General features: G+C 39.3%; 1 protein-coding gene across 2 annotated transcripts; it reads right to left on the bottom strand.

Annotated features, from left to right (window-relative positions):
* Positions 1–3,116: 3,116 nt before the first annotated feature.
* gmps (guanine monophosphate synthase) lies at positions 3,117–17,065 on the bottom strand. 2 transcript variants are annotated; one of them, XM_030151964.1, is made up of 16 exons: positions 16,857–17,064; positions 15,239–15,408; positions 15,001–15,115; positions 14,591–14,688; positions 13,892–13,995; positions 13,533–13,726; positions 12,819–12,984; positions 12,334–12,485; positions 11,955–12,128; positions 11,182–11,287; positions 10,830–10,945; positions 9,663–9,788; positions 8,689–8,804; positions 8,438–8,568; positions 5,765–5,937; positions 3,117–5,104 (listed from the first exon to the last, which is right to left on the bottom strand). In XM_030151964.1, exons 1-16 carry the CDS (start codon positions 16,881–16,883, stop codon positions 5,003–5,005), a joined length of 2,070 nt encoding a protein of 689 aa, XP_030007824.1. In that variant the 5' UTR covers positions 16,884–17,064; the 3' UTR covers positions 3,117–5,002. The 2 variants fall into 2 exon arrangements, 1 of the variants encoding a protein (XP_030007824.1); XR_003937110.1 differs by lacking the exon at positions 3,117–5,104 and adding an exon at positions 9,295–9,314 and having other exon boundaries at positions 5,802–5,937; positions 16,857–17,065.
* Positions 17,066–18,433: the final 1,368 nt, after the last annotated feature.

Below are 18,433 nucleotides of genomic sequence, written 5' to 3'. Positions count from 1 at the left end.
CTAGGGGGAATAGATACTTTCTATTATTTAATTTGATGGTATTAAATTGTTGCTTCTTTCTCTGTTCTCTCTTTTTTTGCCATATACATAGCAATCAAGTTCTTTTAGTGCACGTACAGGTCAAGTGCAGAAGATAAACTGCCACAGGCCACTGCAGTTAATTGGCTGCTGCATGTGGCAACTTGTACAATCTTTACACAACATTGCTGTGTCGCTACTGTTCCAAACTTGTGTAGTGTCCCCCGAGTCTGCAGTATGTTGATGGGTGACTCAACTTGTCTGCTCATGTCTCTCAGTCAGCAGGGACACACTGACACCTGTACCCCTGCTACACAGAAGGACAGTTTACAAGGAATGGCTTCTCAGAAATAGACACATAACAATATGGCTTTACAGTGTCACCAGCATTCAACAATACGGTTGTTTACAGTTGTGGTATGTCTGTACTGTATAGAATGAAGATATTTAGGCTAAAGAAAAAAAAAAAAAAACAGAAAAACAGGAATGTAGTTAGATATATTTGTGTGAAACTGGGACCTTCTAATCCATCTTAAGTGCATGAGAGTGTACAGTAACTGCTACTTGTTACATCTGCAAGAAATCAATTGACTAAATAACAAAAAGACTAGTTTCACAATAGGGTCTGATGCACATACTTAGAAAGAGCTGCAAAGAAAACACAAAGACCAGAATGTGATTTATGTCTCCATTTAGGATAACACAGAAAAGTGTAAAGATATAAATATAAATATAAATATAAATATAAATATAAATATAAATAAATAAATAAATAAATAAATAAATAAATAGTTTGTAAGCGAAATCTTAACATTTTACAACATTTAATAGTTTAACGAACAAGCTTTTCATCATAACTTGTACATGCTTGACTACGGTAACAATGATCTATTGCCTAATGTAGAGCTAGCTTGGACATTCTTTGGGGAAAGTTTAATGCCAATTATAAACAACCCTGCTCCCTTAAGGAAATACAGGGTGAAAGGGCATGAAAACCCTCGGTTTTCTCCAGAATTAGCAGATATCATCCTCGAGTGAAATGTGGCATGGGCCAAGGCAAGAAAAACTGACTCTGCCACTGATTTGTTAGTTTTCTGACAGCTAAGAAACAAATCCACCTCTTCTATTAGGAAAGCCAAATCAGAATATTATTTATGTCACCTCTGAGAATCTTAACAATCCTTAGAAATTCTGGAAAGTGATTAAATCTCTGAGTGTAAATAAAAGCTTTCAGTCTGTCGGTACATTTGTTTTAAAAGATTCTGTCCCAGTTTATGATAGAACTGCAGTCTTAAATTTTTTTAACAAGCATTTTATATCATCTAGTTCTTTATTTGAATCATCGAGAATGGTCTCTGTGAATCGTTGCTCAAATTCGCCAAAGTTCAAAGGAGACCCTTTTAATTTTGTGCCTTTTACTGTCCAGGAAGTTCATCAAGCCCTCAAAGCTTTAGATCACAGAAAACCCCTGGACCAGATATGATAGAGCCTTACTTTTTGAAAATGGCAGCTGATTTTGTGGTAGAACCTCTCACAATTCTTTTTAATCTTTCAGTTGTAAACGAAGAAGTTCCTTCAATCTGGAAATCAGCGTTTGTTCTCCCACTATTAAAAGAGGGGACCCTGCAGTCCTAACTAATTTTAGGCCAATTTCAGATTTGTGCGAATTGTCCAAAATTCTTCAGTCTCTAGTGTGTGATCAGTTAAAATAATTTTTTCACTCAAATGACATCCTGTCTAAATGTCAATCAGGCTGCAGAAAGAAGCACAGTACCATCACAGCAGCTATGAAGGTGGTAAATGACATTACTGTTCCACTTGATAAAAAACAGTGTTGTGCTTCACTTTTTATTGATCTGGCAAAAACATTTGACACCGCCGATCATGCAGTTTTAAAAGTAGACTTCCTTGTTTAGGATTGTCAGGGCATGCAGTTGCCTGATTCCCAAACTATCTCAGTAACAGGACTCAATGCATTAAATGTGATGGACTGTATTCAGAACATGTCACTGTCCACAAGGGGGTGCCACAGGGTTCTATAGTAGGACCCCTCCTTTTTAATTATCTACAAAAATGACTTGGGGCACAATGTCTCCAATGCTGACATGCTTTTTATGCTGATGATACAGTTATTTACTGCTGTGGATCAACTCTTACTCAAGCCACTGAATACTTGCAGAGAGCTTTTGATGCAGTCCAGCTCTCACTTCTTCAGTTGAAACTTGTCCTCAATACTGAAAAGACTAAGATAACGCTATTTTCAAACTCAAAAAAGTTGCCTGAAACTATCCCAGTAGTGTCTGTTCTTGATGGAAATGTAATAGAGGTGCATGTGTATAAGTATCTTGGTATCTTGATTGACGACTCCCTCACTTTCAGTTCCCACACAGAAAACCTGGTTAAGAAGTTAAAACTTAGATTGGGCTTTTACTTTCGAAATAAGTTGTTTTTCTTTTGATGTAAAAAAGCGCCTTGTCACTGCCACTCTTTTTTAAATTTTTTTTATCTGTGTTAGATTATTAGATCTACTTTACATGAATGCATCGTCAAAATGTCTTCTAATGACTGACACAGTTTATCATGCTTCTCTGAGGTTTATTACCAATTCATGACAAGTTGTAATGACAAGCAAGTTGTATTCCTGAGTGGGATGGCCTGCCCTGTCCACTAGAAGGCTGGGCCGCTGGTACACCTTTATTTACAAGGCCATACTTGCGCTATTGCCTTCCTATCTCTGTAGTTTAAGAACAAGAAGTGTTGTTATTTTCTGTATTCAAATGAGCATTTATTCCTCTTTGTGCCATTCACCCGTACAGAGCTAGGTAAAAGGCATTTGTCTACTCTGTTCCTTGCACATGGAATATGTTGCTAAAAGACTGGAAACTGACTAAATTGATCTCCTTGAATGCTTTTAAAATCCAAACTCAAAATGCTAGAGACTAACTCCATGACTTGTCCTGTAAATTCTTGTATGTTGTGACTGTGTGTTGCATTTCATTCTGCCTCTTGGCCACGACTCCCTTGAAAAAGAGGTTCTTAATCTCAATGGGATCTTTTTCCTGGTTAAATAAAATAAATAAATAAATAAAAAAACATATGTTTCAACATGGAGACTTTTATTAAAGCTCAGTTTTCCATTGTACAAATGTCATTGTAGTTGAAACTGCATGCAGTGGCTTGGTTTGAGGCACGTTACTAAGGATAATGAGCATTGTTGAAAAAAAAAAACAAAAAAAGACAGAAAATTGCATAACTTAATCTTATCAATATTGCAGTTAAATCCAACTACAAAATTATATGTCTGTCATTATCAAGCTGTTGTTTTCTATGGAGACATCTGTAACAAAATACACACATTTAAAAAGGCAGAACAGAGGGAGAAACACTAATAACCGTAGCAGTTAAGACAAGTTAGGAAACCATTCATTTTGCATTAGGAGTATTTTGCCACTAAAGGGAAGGATATAACGGAGGATGAGAGGCACAAAGACTAATTCTGGAGGCATGAGAACCACCATGTTCGAGTGAAATGTCTCTAACAGTTTACGATACACTTCTTAAATCTCAGTTAAACCTGAGCACTGATTTCACAGAGGTCTAAATGACGAGACTGGTGACTGAGGGTGATAACATGTTGCGCGTTTAACAGTGCGGGACACAAAAATAGAGATAAATGCCTCAGAGACACAGTGAACTTGGAGATGGCAACAAACAGTACTATAACCTGACCTCTGACACTACAGCGCATAACACTTAGGGTTGAGGTTGCACTGAATGTACGATTCTGTTAGGGCGATGAAGCACTGAGGCTTTAGGGGTGAGAACAGAAAACCGTGTGCAAAAAAATAAGTGCCTCTGCACAATAAAGAGCAGCCAAACGATGAAGACTACAGCCATTTACACAATGTGGTTATAAACTTTAATGTACTTATAATTTTGTTATTAGTCCTCTTGCCAAGTTTATTCTTCATAAAAAGCATACATATTGCAGCATGAGGAGAAACAGTGTTATATCCTCCTTCTGGAAACATCAGTCTAGATTGGGTCAAACCAAAGAAAAAGGAAAAAAACCCCAAAACAATACACCAGAACAGGCACATACAAAGGTTACCCATTATATTGGCCTCCTGTGCAGCTGCACACCAGTCATAACTGAAACTACGCATGAGTTGACTGTTGTCGATTGGATATAGCAACGCAGTCAACACCTCGATGTGACAAATGGAACTTGGGGAGGATCGTCGGAGGAGCCCAGAATGTTACACCAACACAGCATATTCTACTTTTGGCAAAACGATAAGCTTAAAAATTGTTGATTGGTCACATTGGTTCTCTGTTCAGTTTTACTTTGGACAGACAACCTTCTTCGTAGCACAGTATACAGGCAGAGTGAAAATGAACAAATACAGAGGATAGTCTTCGGCTGAGAACATTCTGACCTACAACATTAAAACAAAAACAACAGACAAAAAAAAAAAGGCAGAAAACCAGATATTCAAACCATCCTTCTGCTGTTCTTCCTTTTTATGACTATATGTTTGCTTTCGTATTTTAACCATCACTTAATGCAACCTGAGGCACGACATCAAAGTCCACTTTCTGAACTTTCACAGCATTTGGCCACTTGCCTTTAGTGGGTGACCTCATAGAAGGAAGCAGCAAATTTAATCAGAGAGGAAATTCATTGTACATGAAAAACTGACAATATATCAATAGTTATCAATAACCAACATTAATCCCTATCGCCAAAAATATTAAGACCAGGGAGAGGTGGTGGGAGAGCAGAGTAGTAGCGTCTTTGCATGAGCGCCTGTCACAGTACGGTCTGCCTTCCATGGGAATGTTGAAGAGAGGGGTGGGGGGAGGGGAAGGGGGGGACAGAAGAGAAGGAGAAGAGCCCTCTCTGATATCTGCTGGGTGTGTTTGTGCATTGTTTGTGTGTGAGTGTATGAGTGTGTCCAATCGATGTGACGTGTGTGATGTTTTATTCCCACTCTGTGGTGCCGGGTGGTTTGGAGGTCAGATCATACATGACTCTGGAGATGCCTGGGATCTTTTTGATTTCATTTACCATCTTCAGCACCACCTGAAAAAAAGATGAGCAGAGGAAGAACACGTTAAGCCCCACACTAATCAAGACAATCAATTTTAGCGTATTACACTTTGATATGCTAATCATTTTGCAGATAGGTGGTGGTCAAATCTGGTAGGGGTCCTCATTGTGTTACAGTGATATTCTGAAAGGGTAGAGACCAGTCTTTGGATTTTGGAAATATGTAACTGCTGCGGGGTCTCTAAAGGGAGGAATCATCTGGAAGACATGGCTCAGAACCCTGCACAAACTTATGAAAACAACTGACCCCATAAGAATTAGACTACTTCTGAAATCTTTAACATTTTATCCATAGAATAGCAAATTATGAAATCATCTGTCAAGACATTTTTTTTTCTTATTTCCTCAAAGTCAGAGCTAAAAGCAACCAAACTCACTAACCACATGAGGAATCCCTATTGTCATGAGCTCAAGGATTAAACGTCTACACTCCCACAAGACAGCTGTAAACATTAGGAGTGTGATTGATGACATTGTAGAAGTGATACCAGTTTCTCACAATGATGTACATGACCTCGGCTGAAGCCACTGAGCCGTTATGTTTTCATGGGCTGCTGAGATTGCTTCTCCCCCTATAATAAGAACATCTCTGATTAAACTAAGCTTAGGTTACAAGGTTAAATGGCATGTTACCTCCTCTGGGATGTGGTTGCCCGGCATGGCAGGGATGCCTGTCATGAAGTCGCTGGTGATAAAGGTGCGGACCACCACGGAACGCCGACAGGATGGTTGCTTTTGCAGTGGGTCACGGTCAAAGTGCAGGGGGGTCAGGATGACTGGCATCTGGCTGATCTTACCAGAGTAGCCTAAAAAAAAATGTCAGAGAAAATAACATTTTATTGCAACTTAAACCAAAGATGACAAGTGACAGTTTCATGCTTTATGTTTATGCAGCCATCTCCCATAAACACTACATTTGAAGTGTAAAACATTTATTTTCTACAGAGAATCAATAATAAAATTAGTCAGCATACAACTCAAAAATGTCTGAGTCTTTGTTTGCTTATGGGAATGTGAATTATTTGACAGTTGAATGATACTGTTGTCTGTTTACTGAGGGGAATCCCTTACCAGCCACTTACTGGCTCATCACAGACATCAAAAAGACACTTTTATTCAGCACTATCAGCTGTAACTCAATAAATGTCAATTATTGAGCTTAATGAGTACAAGACAGACCGTCTACCCAGGTCATTTGTTTTACTGTGACAGTATTGCTCCATACATTACAGATTTTCATTGTCCCGCATCTCATTTTATAAAGTTACAAAGCTCGCCAAGTTAATAGGCCCTTTCCCACCGCAGGAACTTTTGCAGGAACTTTCTGTATTACCCTGAACTTTCAAAGTTCCTGGTGCGTTCCCACCGAAAATTACCCTGGTAACTCACCCTCCCCCAGACCCGAATTTACACCGAAGAAGTTCCTGGTAGGGAGGTAGTACTTTCCAGATTACCAGGAACTTTAAGGGGTGGGGCTGTGTGCTGGAGAAGGCTAAGTGGTGGACTAGACTAGCAGCATTTCCGCATTCTGTTCATATTATATATATTTAACTCATTTAATTTCCACAAGCGTTGTATTTTGATAATTCGGAAAATGGACCAAAAGAGAAGCTCCAACAAGTGGACGGACGATGAGGAAATTCAGAAGGACTTTGAATCGCCGACATGAAACGAGCGAGTAAAAGCTGTCGGAGCCAAATATAAGATACAAGCCTAAAGAAATATGAGAAAAGAAGAAGAAATTTATGCAGGATTAAAAGAAACTAAAGGACCACAACGGTCGCAGTGGATGCAACTGTCGAACAAACCAATGGTACGTATATCAGAAATATTCACTGTTTAGTTCATTCCATGCTGTAACAGTAGTCAGTGGAACATCAGCTGTTTAGACAACAGTGAAATCTAGTTAACCTAATGCTAACTGGTCAATAGTCTGACATTAAACCTAAATCAGAGAACTGGATGTATTCATGTTGTTGCCGTGAGCTGAACACTGATTTATTTTGTATGTTTGTGATTTCCACCTGAAATGGACCGGACGGACTTGCCTCTTTTTCTGAACCTGCGGCTCGTTTGTGTCCTGGTCCATCATCTACTGCTGTTTACAATAGCCCAGGTCAGACAGGTCACATGACACATTACACTAGTAGGAATCTGTCATCATGTCTTCTGTGATTCATTTATGCATTTTTATTACTCTTCCAGTAGGAAAGCGAAAAAGGGACCAGGACCATGGAGTTCCAGACCGGCTGTCCTGGACTAGCTGGACCAGACCCTGGTCCAAAAGCCTGAACCTTTTACATGTGTTTATTTCCCTTTTAATCTCAAGGCACCTTTGTTTTTTTTAAAATTTTTAATAAAAAAAAAATTCTAACCTAATACTGTCTGTTCATTTACAAGGCATCAAAATATGAGTATAAGTACTTTTATCAGTAGTATGCAGTTGAATTAAATGCAGGCATTTGAATAAATCTGTCTGACTTTAGGTTGAACCTGGACTATATCTGTAAAACAATAGAAATGAAACAGAACCATCCATCACACTTAAAGTTAGATGTGATTTAGTTTAAGAAATGAGGAGTTGAAAATACATGTTGTAACATTTTTAAATACAAATAAAGGTATGATGGTTAACTTTATTTAAAATGTATTCCAGATGGATTAAGTGATTCAACAACCAGTAAAACGTTAAACCCAAACCATCCACTTACAGTACTGTGTCATTTTATTGTGCTAGAGGTTAGTTTGTGAATGTACATGAATTGGACTACAGTTTCTGTTACTGCTCCCTCATACCCTTTCCCCTTCATGTCTGCTGTCAGCCTTGATGTTCACGCTGTCCCCCAATTTCCCTTCAAATCCATGAAAAAAATCCCAGCATGTGCCCACGTGTACTGTGTGAAAAATGTATGATGTCTTATATTTGTGCTTTGCATTATCTTCTTCTGTACTTTTAACACAGTTTTTTTTTTTTTTTTTTTCAAGGGATGGGTCTTGTGGCGGCAAGTGTTGCAGCGGCTGAAGACCCTAATCTTCGAATGGAATTTCGTTTGATGTACTTGTACTGTCAAATAACAATAAAGGCAACCTTCTAACCTTCTAACCTTCCTTCTATACATCATCAACCTGATTTGAATAAATTACCCTGAACTTTCGGGTGCGGTGGAAACGCAGTTACCAGAAACTCTTTTACCCCAAAAAGTTCCTGGTAAATAAGTTCCTGGGCCTTTTGGTGGGAAAGGGCCTAACATAAGTCCTTCCTATTTGCCATTCTTAATTCCTACGTCTGAACACATACTCACTTACCAGACTCTCTGAGGATAGAGTGAGCTACAAAGTCAGCCTGTCTGAGCGTGCTCAAAACGCCTGTGGTCAGGAAGGTGGGCGTAATGTCTGTTGGTGGCTCCTTCACATGGGACCCAAAAATATACACAACTCTGGCAGGAGGAAAACATGCATGAATCAACAAATGAACAGCTGTTTCCTTGTGTTTCCTATTGGCCACCGATTTTATAATTGGAAACATGAAGCGCAGAGGAAAGACCGAGTGCTCTTACCTATTGATGCTATGGCACATGCGAGGGATGAGTCTGGCCAGGAACAAGAGTGACTCCCAGTGTGGAGATTCTTTACTTGTGACGCCACATACGTAACTGTAGGACCGGCAATCACCCTGTATCAGAGACAGATATCAGGATTAATGTTTTTATAGCTGTTAAAAAATTATTATATAGTTTTTAAAAACAAAAAGTAACAAAGAAAACAGTATGTGCGAGTAAATGTGTCCCATTAGATTATGCAAATGTATTACCTTCCATGTTTTGATTTAATTAAAGAAAAAGCAGAGAGCCTATAAATAGTGCTTATATTTTGTCTGCTGGTTTTCCCCTCCACCATATTCTCCAGGCTAGAAAAACTGTCTGTGTTTGTCTCCTGTCTGCCCCACAATTTGAGGTTTAGAGCAAATTTAACACTCCGGGAAGTAACAGGAAGCAATAGAACACACCCATCAGAGTCACTGACCGACTGCAGTGTCTGGGTGGAGAAAGCAGTTGACCATCTGCACACTCCAAGCACAACTGAGCAGTTTCATCTACTGGAAAGTATCTATCAAGGGCTGATATCAGTCAACAGCGCAAGAGATGAGGGAAAAAAGGACATACATGACAGTGACTGCAGGTCTCTCACGAGGCAAAAGAGAGAAAAGAGTTAAACAATGAGAAGCTTTGTATGTGTGGGTGTGTCCTGTGGTTAACCACTGTATTATAGTTTTTACACAATGAGAGACAAAGAGACATAGTATATGAAAACTCCCCAGTCTGACTGTCCACCAGCTACTTCAAGGAAACACACAATCCTCTAATAATATAATAATACTACAAGATCACACAAAAAAGAATGATCATTCAAGGTTAACAACAAAGCTGTGAGATTTATCTGAAAACGCTACAGTTTTGACAGTTGGGATTTATTTGAGAGCCGAAGATTCAAAAATGGTGGTTGTGATTAAACGACTGACAAACTGAATTACCTGGACACCAACAGTTTTGATGGGCAGCAGGAAGGCATTGAGTGAATGAAGGCTGGTGATCTGCATGAGTTTCTCCTCCTCCTCATCTGATATGCACGACTTGACTCTCTGCAGCAAGGCATGGGGCTGGAGGGGAGAAAGACACTTAAGATACAAAGCACAAGTCTTCTGAGCATTACAGCTGCATTTATACTGGGAATATATTTCCTTTTTTTTTTTTTTTTTTAAAAATGGAACATTTTTACTATTACACATTTTGTCAGTAAAACCAAAAATCATCGAAACAAAGTGCCAATGCAAAGATCATGTAAATCAGTGCTGAGGTCAATTCTTATGCATTACTGCCCAGTTCTACTGTCAGATAACCAGCAGCACACACATATTGTAACCAAGGCCATAACTGAAGAAAATTCTTGTCTTATTTTTTTCCCCATTTGTCTCATTATGCAGTGTAATATCTCTCTTTTCTTCAGTGGCTGGCAAGACCTTTTCTTTTGTCCAAAAAAGTTCTAAAAGGTTCTTAAAAAATAATTAAGCTGCTCTTTGGACATTCTAGTTCCATAATTAACTAAGCAGAGCAAACACAGTGAAAGTCTTCTCATTTCATGTGTGGGCAGGGTTTCCACGGTGTTGTTTGCTTGGCAACAAACAGCCACTGCTGCTAACCTGGCATCTTTATTGCTCTGCTGAGTTTTCTGTCTTTGTGTTGTGTGTTGAAAGAAATAATATCTGACAAATCAACTCCAAATATTTGCCAAGACCCAGAAAAATGCTGGCAGGTCAGTTAATAGTAATATGCAGAAGTCTACACTGTCCTTTATGCTGCTGTTGTCTTTACCTCCATTACTAGTGACGAGCTGGTTCAGTGTAAATACTATTCCCTGTGTCTTTAAAATCGAACCCAAGTACTATGATTAACTTACTACTTAGGAATGTGGTTGTTTTGTAAATACAAGCTGAGTGTTTTACACCCTATTCTGAAGCATAACTGACAAAGATGCAGTTATATTAAAGGTTCACTGTGTAAGATTTAGGGGGATCTGAATATACAAATGGAATAATAATTGTGCTTTCATTAGTGTATAATCATTTGGCTGTTTTCATTATCTAGAACAGAGACAGGTGTTTTATGAGACTTCCAACCGATGCTGAATGCTATTGTCTAACCTTTTTGACACTTGCAGAGAAGTCTGTGATGATTTTGAGGATGTTGTTTGTTTCAGCAAAGTCCTTGCAGATGTAGGGTTCCTCGGCACAAATCACTCTGATGGACAAACCAGGACCTACAGGCAAAGAGGAGCGGAGTCGTGTGTTAATAATAAATAAATAATAATAATTTCAGCTCAAACACACATCTGACGACATTATGAGAAGAAAAACCAGTCAAGAAATGAGACACTGGCAGAAAAAAAAAAAAAAAATCAATATCCAACATCACTTGCCATTATGTTGACGCACATCATTGTGTAAAGTTATACCAGAGCAATAACATTATAGGTGTGTGTGTTTCTGTACTTGCCAGGGAATGGGTGTCGGGAGACGATCTCCTCTGGCAGGCCCAACTCTCTTCCCAAAGCTCTAACCTCATCTTTATGGAAATCTTTCAGTGGTTCAATTACTTTTCCCTGGAGATTCACAAAATGTATAATCAGCATTGCAACAATAAGAAAAATGAGGGACACACTTAAGTCCTGCTTTCTAGTGCATTTATATTAAAAGGGCTGAGCCAAACAAAACAAATAGCAAATAATAAAGAGTAAAAAAAAAGAGCTAGAAAGAAGAGGAATGGGTATTTGAATGCTTAGTGAACTCTGCAAAGCATTGTCAAAACCTTGCTGGGGGATGAATAATGTGGAAATCCACCTTAGCGGAAGAAATGATAATGTGTTTTCTCTGTTTATTTTTACAGCCCCTGCTCTGACTACAGAGGCTCTTTCTACAGAGTTGTTAAAAGAATACTGAAGTCCTTGAACCACACATGAACAGCATATGTCTGTACAACTGAAATATCACACCGTCTGGCACAGACTGCTACACAAGAACACAACAAATTTAAGCTTTTTCTATTTACATTTCTTTGGTATACACCCACCCGACTCCATTTGTAAAATGCAGATATTTACTTATTATACGAACTAAAATTAAGTTTTTTTTATTAGTCACAGGGGTTGAGTGACTTCTTGTCTTCAAGTGTTGTCCAGAATGGAAGCATACAGTTAATAATGGATTAAAATCTAACGTGTGGAGGTATTTGTATTTTATTGTCATTTGGTTTCCATATCCCAGACTTACCTCATCTCTGAGCTTACGGATTAGCTCGGTATCATTGTGGTGTGTTTTAATGACCTCTGCCTTGCCACTGGCCAGATGAGAGGCGCTCTCAATGAGGTCAGGCCTTAAAGTACCCTGGGCCAGTAAGACCTCATCTGGCTTCAGATTCATCTCTCCTATGACTTCATTTGCCACCTATGATTGCAACACAATGTGCAAAATTTACTCACAGCAGTGAATTTGCAACGCAAAGACAAATCAACAACAAGATGATGTTTGCTGTTGAGTACACATATGTAGTCAGGTCTCTGGCACTGGCGGGGTAAATATAAATATATTTTCACACCTATGTGACATTAAAAAGACAAATATGCAGGCTATAAACGTTCTGGGTACTCACTTTCACAAATGTATCACCAATGATTTTCCTTTTCTCCTCAGGGTTGGTGGTCATGTTCAAAGTCTTGCTGATGCGCTTCCGTGGTGTCCTGTCCTCCTCCGAGATGGGAAGGGTGGTTGTTCCATTGTAGAAAGTATGTGCAGCATTTACCACTACAGAGGAAGAGGAGACACAAAGGCGCTCAACTACATAAATCTGAGTAAAAATACAAAAGGTATTCTTTTCCATACAATAACACTAGAGTCAAAATTATGAGTACAGTTCAAAATCCTAATACAGAAACTTTTTTAACTGGTGGCAAAAGATTGTACAGTCATAGCTAATAAAAAAAACAAAAAACATAACCCACTAGATATGAAGTTTAACAAAAAGGGGATTTCTAAATGTCCTATAATTCCTTGGGGATTACAATACGACTAGAATTCACTTCCATATAGTACTTATTATTATATTTGAGATCTAAGCTCTAGGAATATTGCACCCACCTTTGAGTTTGATGCCAAGCTTCGTGAGGGCCTCCTCCACACTCTGACTCTCTCTCTTCCTCATGAAACCATTGTCAATGTGAACAGCTATCACCTGGTCCTGGTTCAGGGCTTTGTTGAGGAGGGCTGTGCACACAGTCGAGTCAACTCCACCACTGAGAAGCACCTGAAGATATCAAACACAAAACAGATAGGACTGACACTGACTCTAATGAGTAATATCAAAGCCAAACAGTACAGTGCAGTCGCTACATAAGGTTTAAAATCTAGTTGAGCGAGTGTGTGACACTTTCACAACTAACTGTAGAATAGACATTTTTAACTAATGACCGACAAAGTCTGTGGACGATACACACTTGTGTCCGAAACAGACTGAAGTATAGACCCTTACACAGGACTAAAGAAACACAACAGACACTGCCTGTTCTGTTCTTTAAGTGTGAGTTTAACTGTGCTTTGAGGTGGTTTGCTACATTCATTCACTGCCTTCACACTCCCCTGAGATGAAGCCCAGTTTGAAGCCGCTCAGGGAGTCGACTACCTCTTTTCAGAGAAAAGGGTTTAATTTAAGAGTTTAATTGGTTCTACATAACTTCTCTCCACTGCTGCCGTCACCATTTGCTGTGTAACTACCACACTAGACTTTCAATCACATTCCTTCTCCCTATTGTTATCACCGTTGTTACTAACACAGCTATGGACAATTTTGCTCACCAGCACTTTAGACTTGTCTACTTTTTCTCGGATCTCAGTGATGCAGTCCTGTTGGCGGTTCTGTACAGTGAAGTTACTTGTGCATCCTGCAATCTCAAATAGGAAGTTACGCAGCATGTCCATGCCTCTCTCTGTCAAGTCTACTTCGGGATGAAACTGTGTCCCATACAGTTTCTTCTGTTCATTGGCAATACCTGGTTTAAAATAAAAAATAAAAATAATAATTATGTGATGAAGAAGGCCTGGAAAACACTGAGATCTAACATAACACTAACACTGTGCTGTATATGACTGTATGAATACAACAGGGTTTCAGATTAGGTTAATCAGGGTAACAGTCACTTGCACATGCTTCTCACCGGCAATTATGTTCCCTGATTGGGCCACCACTTTAAAGCCATCAGCCACTTTATCCACACTATCTCCATGAGTCAGGAGGACCATTTCCTCCTTCTGAAGGCCTCTGACAAGAAAAAGACACATTCAGACACTAAAAGATGTGTGTGATGCGATACATCTTGACATATAATAACACTTAGTATTTTCTCAGTGTGCACATAGGAGTAAAATACAGAAGGAAGATAATGAAAAAAAAGACTGTCTTCTGTTTTACACCTTGCAGTATTTGTTAAACAATATAAAAAAATATGTGACTACTGGAACACTTCTGCAGTTTATATAGTACTATGGTGATGACAGAAAAAGCAATAGTGGTTAAAACACTATCTTCAAAAGACTTAATCTTTGAGTCCTGAAGAACAAACACTTCAAGCCTGCTGACTGATTTCTTCAATAATCTCCTGCAAGTTCATTTTAGGATTCAGTGACACTACATTAGCACAGGCTATCCATAACAGGCTATCGCTGAGTTAACTCAAAAAGCATACATTTTTATGTATCTGCAATAACTCCTTTCAGTATTTTCAACTTAATCAGCTGTAAACATTCTGCTGTATGATGATAAATTAAACTACACTGTATTACAATGACTTCTGTATGTATAATATAAAAACCCAAGAAAAAGATTACATTTACGAGTCCCATAAACCAGTGTTTACCTGTAGAGAGAACATGTGTTATCCAGTCCAATATTGAACACTCCATCTTCCCTTACACTTTTTCTGTGTACTGTGCCTCCGAAAACTTTATTCATCATCTGTAACAGACACACAGAACAGAGTCAACAACTTTTAGACACCTGAGATGTCACAAATGTGAGAATAGCTTATAGAGTTTAGTTTATAGGCAGACTTGGCTCCTTTCCCTGAGCTATTGTCAGTATATCTGAGCCAGACCATGAGAGCTAAATAACAGACTGTAACAGAATGATGCAGGCAGTTCCTGAGTATGAAAGTGCAAGTGCTTGCTTAAATACAGGCGTTGTTGAAAACATAATGTCTCCATAATCACTAAAACAGCTGTGCATCACAAGATGTTAATGTCTGCGTGTTTGCATGCGCTTAGATACCTGCATTCCATAACAAATTCCTAAAACAGGCTTTCCAATGGTGAATATGGCAGGGTCAAACCAGGGGGCATCTTCTGCATATACAGAGGCTGGACCTCCTGAGATGATGATTGCCCTAAAGAGAGAGATGGACAAAACAAAAATGATTAAAATGGCACTTTTAGAGTGAGAGTGTGGTGTAATAATAATAGAACACATAACAGAATATTGCTGGTTCAAGTGTTTTTTTCCCCCTCACCTGTATCCCTGTTCTCTGATAGCAAAAGCTGGAGTCTCTAAGGGCAGGATCTCAGAGCGCACACACAGCTCTCTTACCCGTCTGTCAATCACCTTGCCATATTGGGCCCCCGCATCCAGGATAGCCACTGCCCCCTCGCAAGACCCATTCTGCTCTGCGCTGACCTCCAGCTATAGAAACACACACACAAAATAGAACTAAGCACACATTCTGATGCCTCTAGTGTTTCTGACACACTGGTGTTGACTAGTAAATGCGTAAGTGACAGTACCTGGAATGTCACACTAAAATATTATCTTGAATGTCAACAGTTTTCTAGGGGCGCAAGATGTAACGTAAGATGACCTACTCAACCAAGATTTACTGTGCTTTACCTCTGACTTCCCCCTAGAAAATGTGATTTAATAAGGCCTAACACAATTATGGACATGTGAGCATCACTACTAACAGACTCCTGTGAAACGTGCTGCAACCATTCAGTCACTCAGTGGAATCACATGAAACCCACAAGTCAGTACAATGTTTATACTGAGGAGGATCTTTACATCACCATCCACTGGACACTGGTGTTAAGTTTGTTTTAACACTGAAAAGGGAGGCGTTTGGTGCAGATTAAAATTTGCCCAGTGGATGTCTGCACGATGGGGAAGGCCAGGTTGGTGACGTACAATAAATCCTCATAATAGTAAAAATGGTAGATTAGAACGATAAAAAGAGAAACATGATCCCACGTGGTTGGTGGAAAACACTTCCGCCGTGGATGCAACTCAAACATCTTGTATCATGAACTGCATCCATGAACTCCGATTAGTTATCTCAAGACGAAAACACTTAAAACAAGCAGTTGTGACACACGGTGGCATGACCAATAATTTCGCCAACAGAACATATAACAGCAACTTTACAAGATAAGACTTAAACTCATGACTTGCGTCGCCAGTTGACAGACCGGTAACCTCAAGTTGGCTCGTACTAGCTTGTACGACGTTAGCAACTCAGTTAATGTGACGTTAGCTCAAAGTGTGTGACAGCAGCCGTTTTCAGCCATTTACCACAGCCTCAATGTCACTTTAGAAAAAAACACCAGCTCTATCGTAAGGCCACACTTTCGGTTAGTAGTGCCCTTACTATCGTTACACATTCTGAGAGCGCAGCTAACGCTAGCTAGCACATTCCTTATGTAGCACGCTAGCTGACGGATGGTATAAACAGTAATAATCAGCGTTAGCTTGTTAGCACGTAGGGTTAGCGGGGCTATGCTAAAAACCCACGCGGTGCGTGAGTCGTCTAATACGGAGCCATCACAAGAATAAGGCAAGCACGCATATTGGCCAAATGTGTGAAATGTTTTATTTCTGACGAACACCACTAAAATATCCAATCTGGCTTGTTAGCTGTGATGAGCAACATGTTAATGTAGCGTTAACTGCAACAGGCGTACGACCGCGTACTCATTCCTCTCAGCGGTACTGGTGGTAACGTTACGTGCGGTCCAACTTTCCCCCCGAGGTACACAGGCCGTAATTAACCGGGGGACAACGCCAGAAACCAGGGTCTTAACATGAAGTCAAACGAGTTATCCTGCACCGGAGCACCGGGTACTCCCCTGTCCACTGACCTTGCTGTCTCCGTTGCACAGAGCCATGGAGGACTGCCGTGTTGTGGAATGAGCTCTCTCCTTCGCCTCGGTGTCCCAGGTCTCACAGAGAGAGAGAGAGAGAGAGAGAGAGAGAGAGAGAGAGACACTACTGGTTAGCTCCTGGCTCAGCACGCCGACTACTGTTCCCAAAGCAGACCGGGCTGTCACTAGCTCTTCCACTTGGAGAATAAGTTTGACGGTGGGAACACACTGCATAAATGTGTCTGTGTTTGATGGGTGGAGCACTAAGTTAAATCCTCAAAAATAGTTAGGGAGAGTGGCCTCACGAGGGGGAGGGCTTTATGGACAGCACGCTGGAATTTCACTGAAATGCTTTTTTGTGTGTATATGTGTGTGACATGTTTGTACATTTGCTGCCTACGTTTTTACAGAAATAAAACCGAAAGTCGTATTTCAGTATATGGCAGGAGGAGTTCACAGTGGAATCACAAGGGTCTGTGCTGTCCATGATAGTAAGACAAGTCCAGAGTTTAACGAAGTTTTAGGTTTGTAGGCTATTTATTCACACTAAGAGCAAAGAAATAATAATTTTGTGAAGTACAGATTTTTTATTTTTTTTTTTTGGGGGGGGGGGTATTTGGATAAAGAGCAAGCACCCTGTGGTTGACTTTTTTTTCCACCTTTGTTTTTCTTTAACAAATGAACAAAGAAATAACATTGCCCCAATCCTGGCAGAAAAATGCAAATCCACACATACAGAAAATATAACTGCCATAAAACTGAGGGTTTTGTACAAAAAAAAAAAAAAAAAAATTAATTAATTAACTAGTAAATAATAAAAATAAATAAAATGAATAAATGAAATAAAATAAAACAACAATACAAGTATAAAATCAGACCATAGGAGTCTACAATTGTAGCACAGAATTGGAAATCAAATCATACAGAACTGGTTTTTCATGAAAGCCATATGTGGACCCCATAAACAGGCACATTTCTTGTAAGTACAGATTTAATATGATCTACAGCCTTCATCCAAGTCCAGATTTGAACTTTTTTTTTATCAATAGTGTAGGCCCCCTGAGACAGAATTATTATCCACATGTAAACAAAACAACATGACATGATTCACATATGTAATTATGGTCCAGTTAAAAATATTACAACTTCGAAGCACAACGATTCAGCTATGTTCAGACCAGAGGCAGCACATGTGTGACAGAAAGACTCTGTACTTTAACACATCTACTGTACACTAGGCCATGTTCCAAGTCTGCTTCATTTTTATATTATCCCTCAATCACTCATACAGGGTTATTGTGCTTTCTATATGTATATATGTGAGTTTTGGTAAAGAATATAGGTTCTAGATAAGTGGTTACATTAACTTCATTTTTCTTATATAATATATGTATGGTCTCAGACATTGTTCAACTGGAGATTCCTTGAAAGTGCAATGGGAAAGTCATAGCAAAGGTGCAAAATTCCAACTGTCAAACAGACAATAAATATTAAATTCCATGCTCAGGCATGATGGGATGCCCCTTTACTGATCCTCCATATATGGTAAATTTGAACTGATGCAGCAATAATAA

Source organism: Sphaeramia orbicularis, chromosome 13 (assembly GCF_902148855.1).
Source record: "Sphaeramia orbicularis chromosome 13, fSphaOr1.1, whole genome shotgun sequence".
Taxonomy (NCBI): domain Eukaryota; kingdom Metazoa; phylum Chordata; class Actinopteri; order Kurtiformes; family Apogonidae; genus Sphaeramia; species Sphaeramia orbicularis.
The sequence above is the reverse complement of the archived record's forward strand: the minus strand, read 5'-3'. Positions and strand labels throughout refer to the sequence as shown.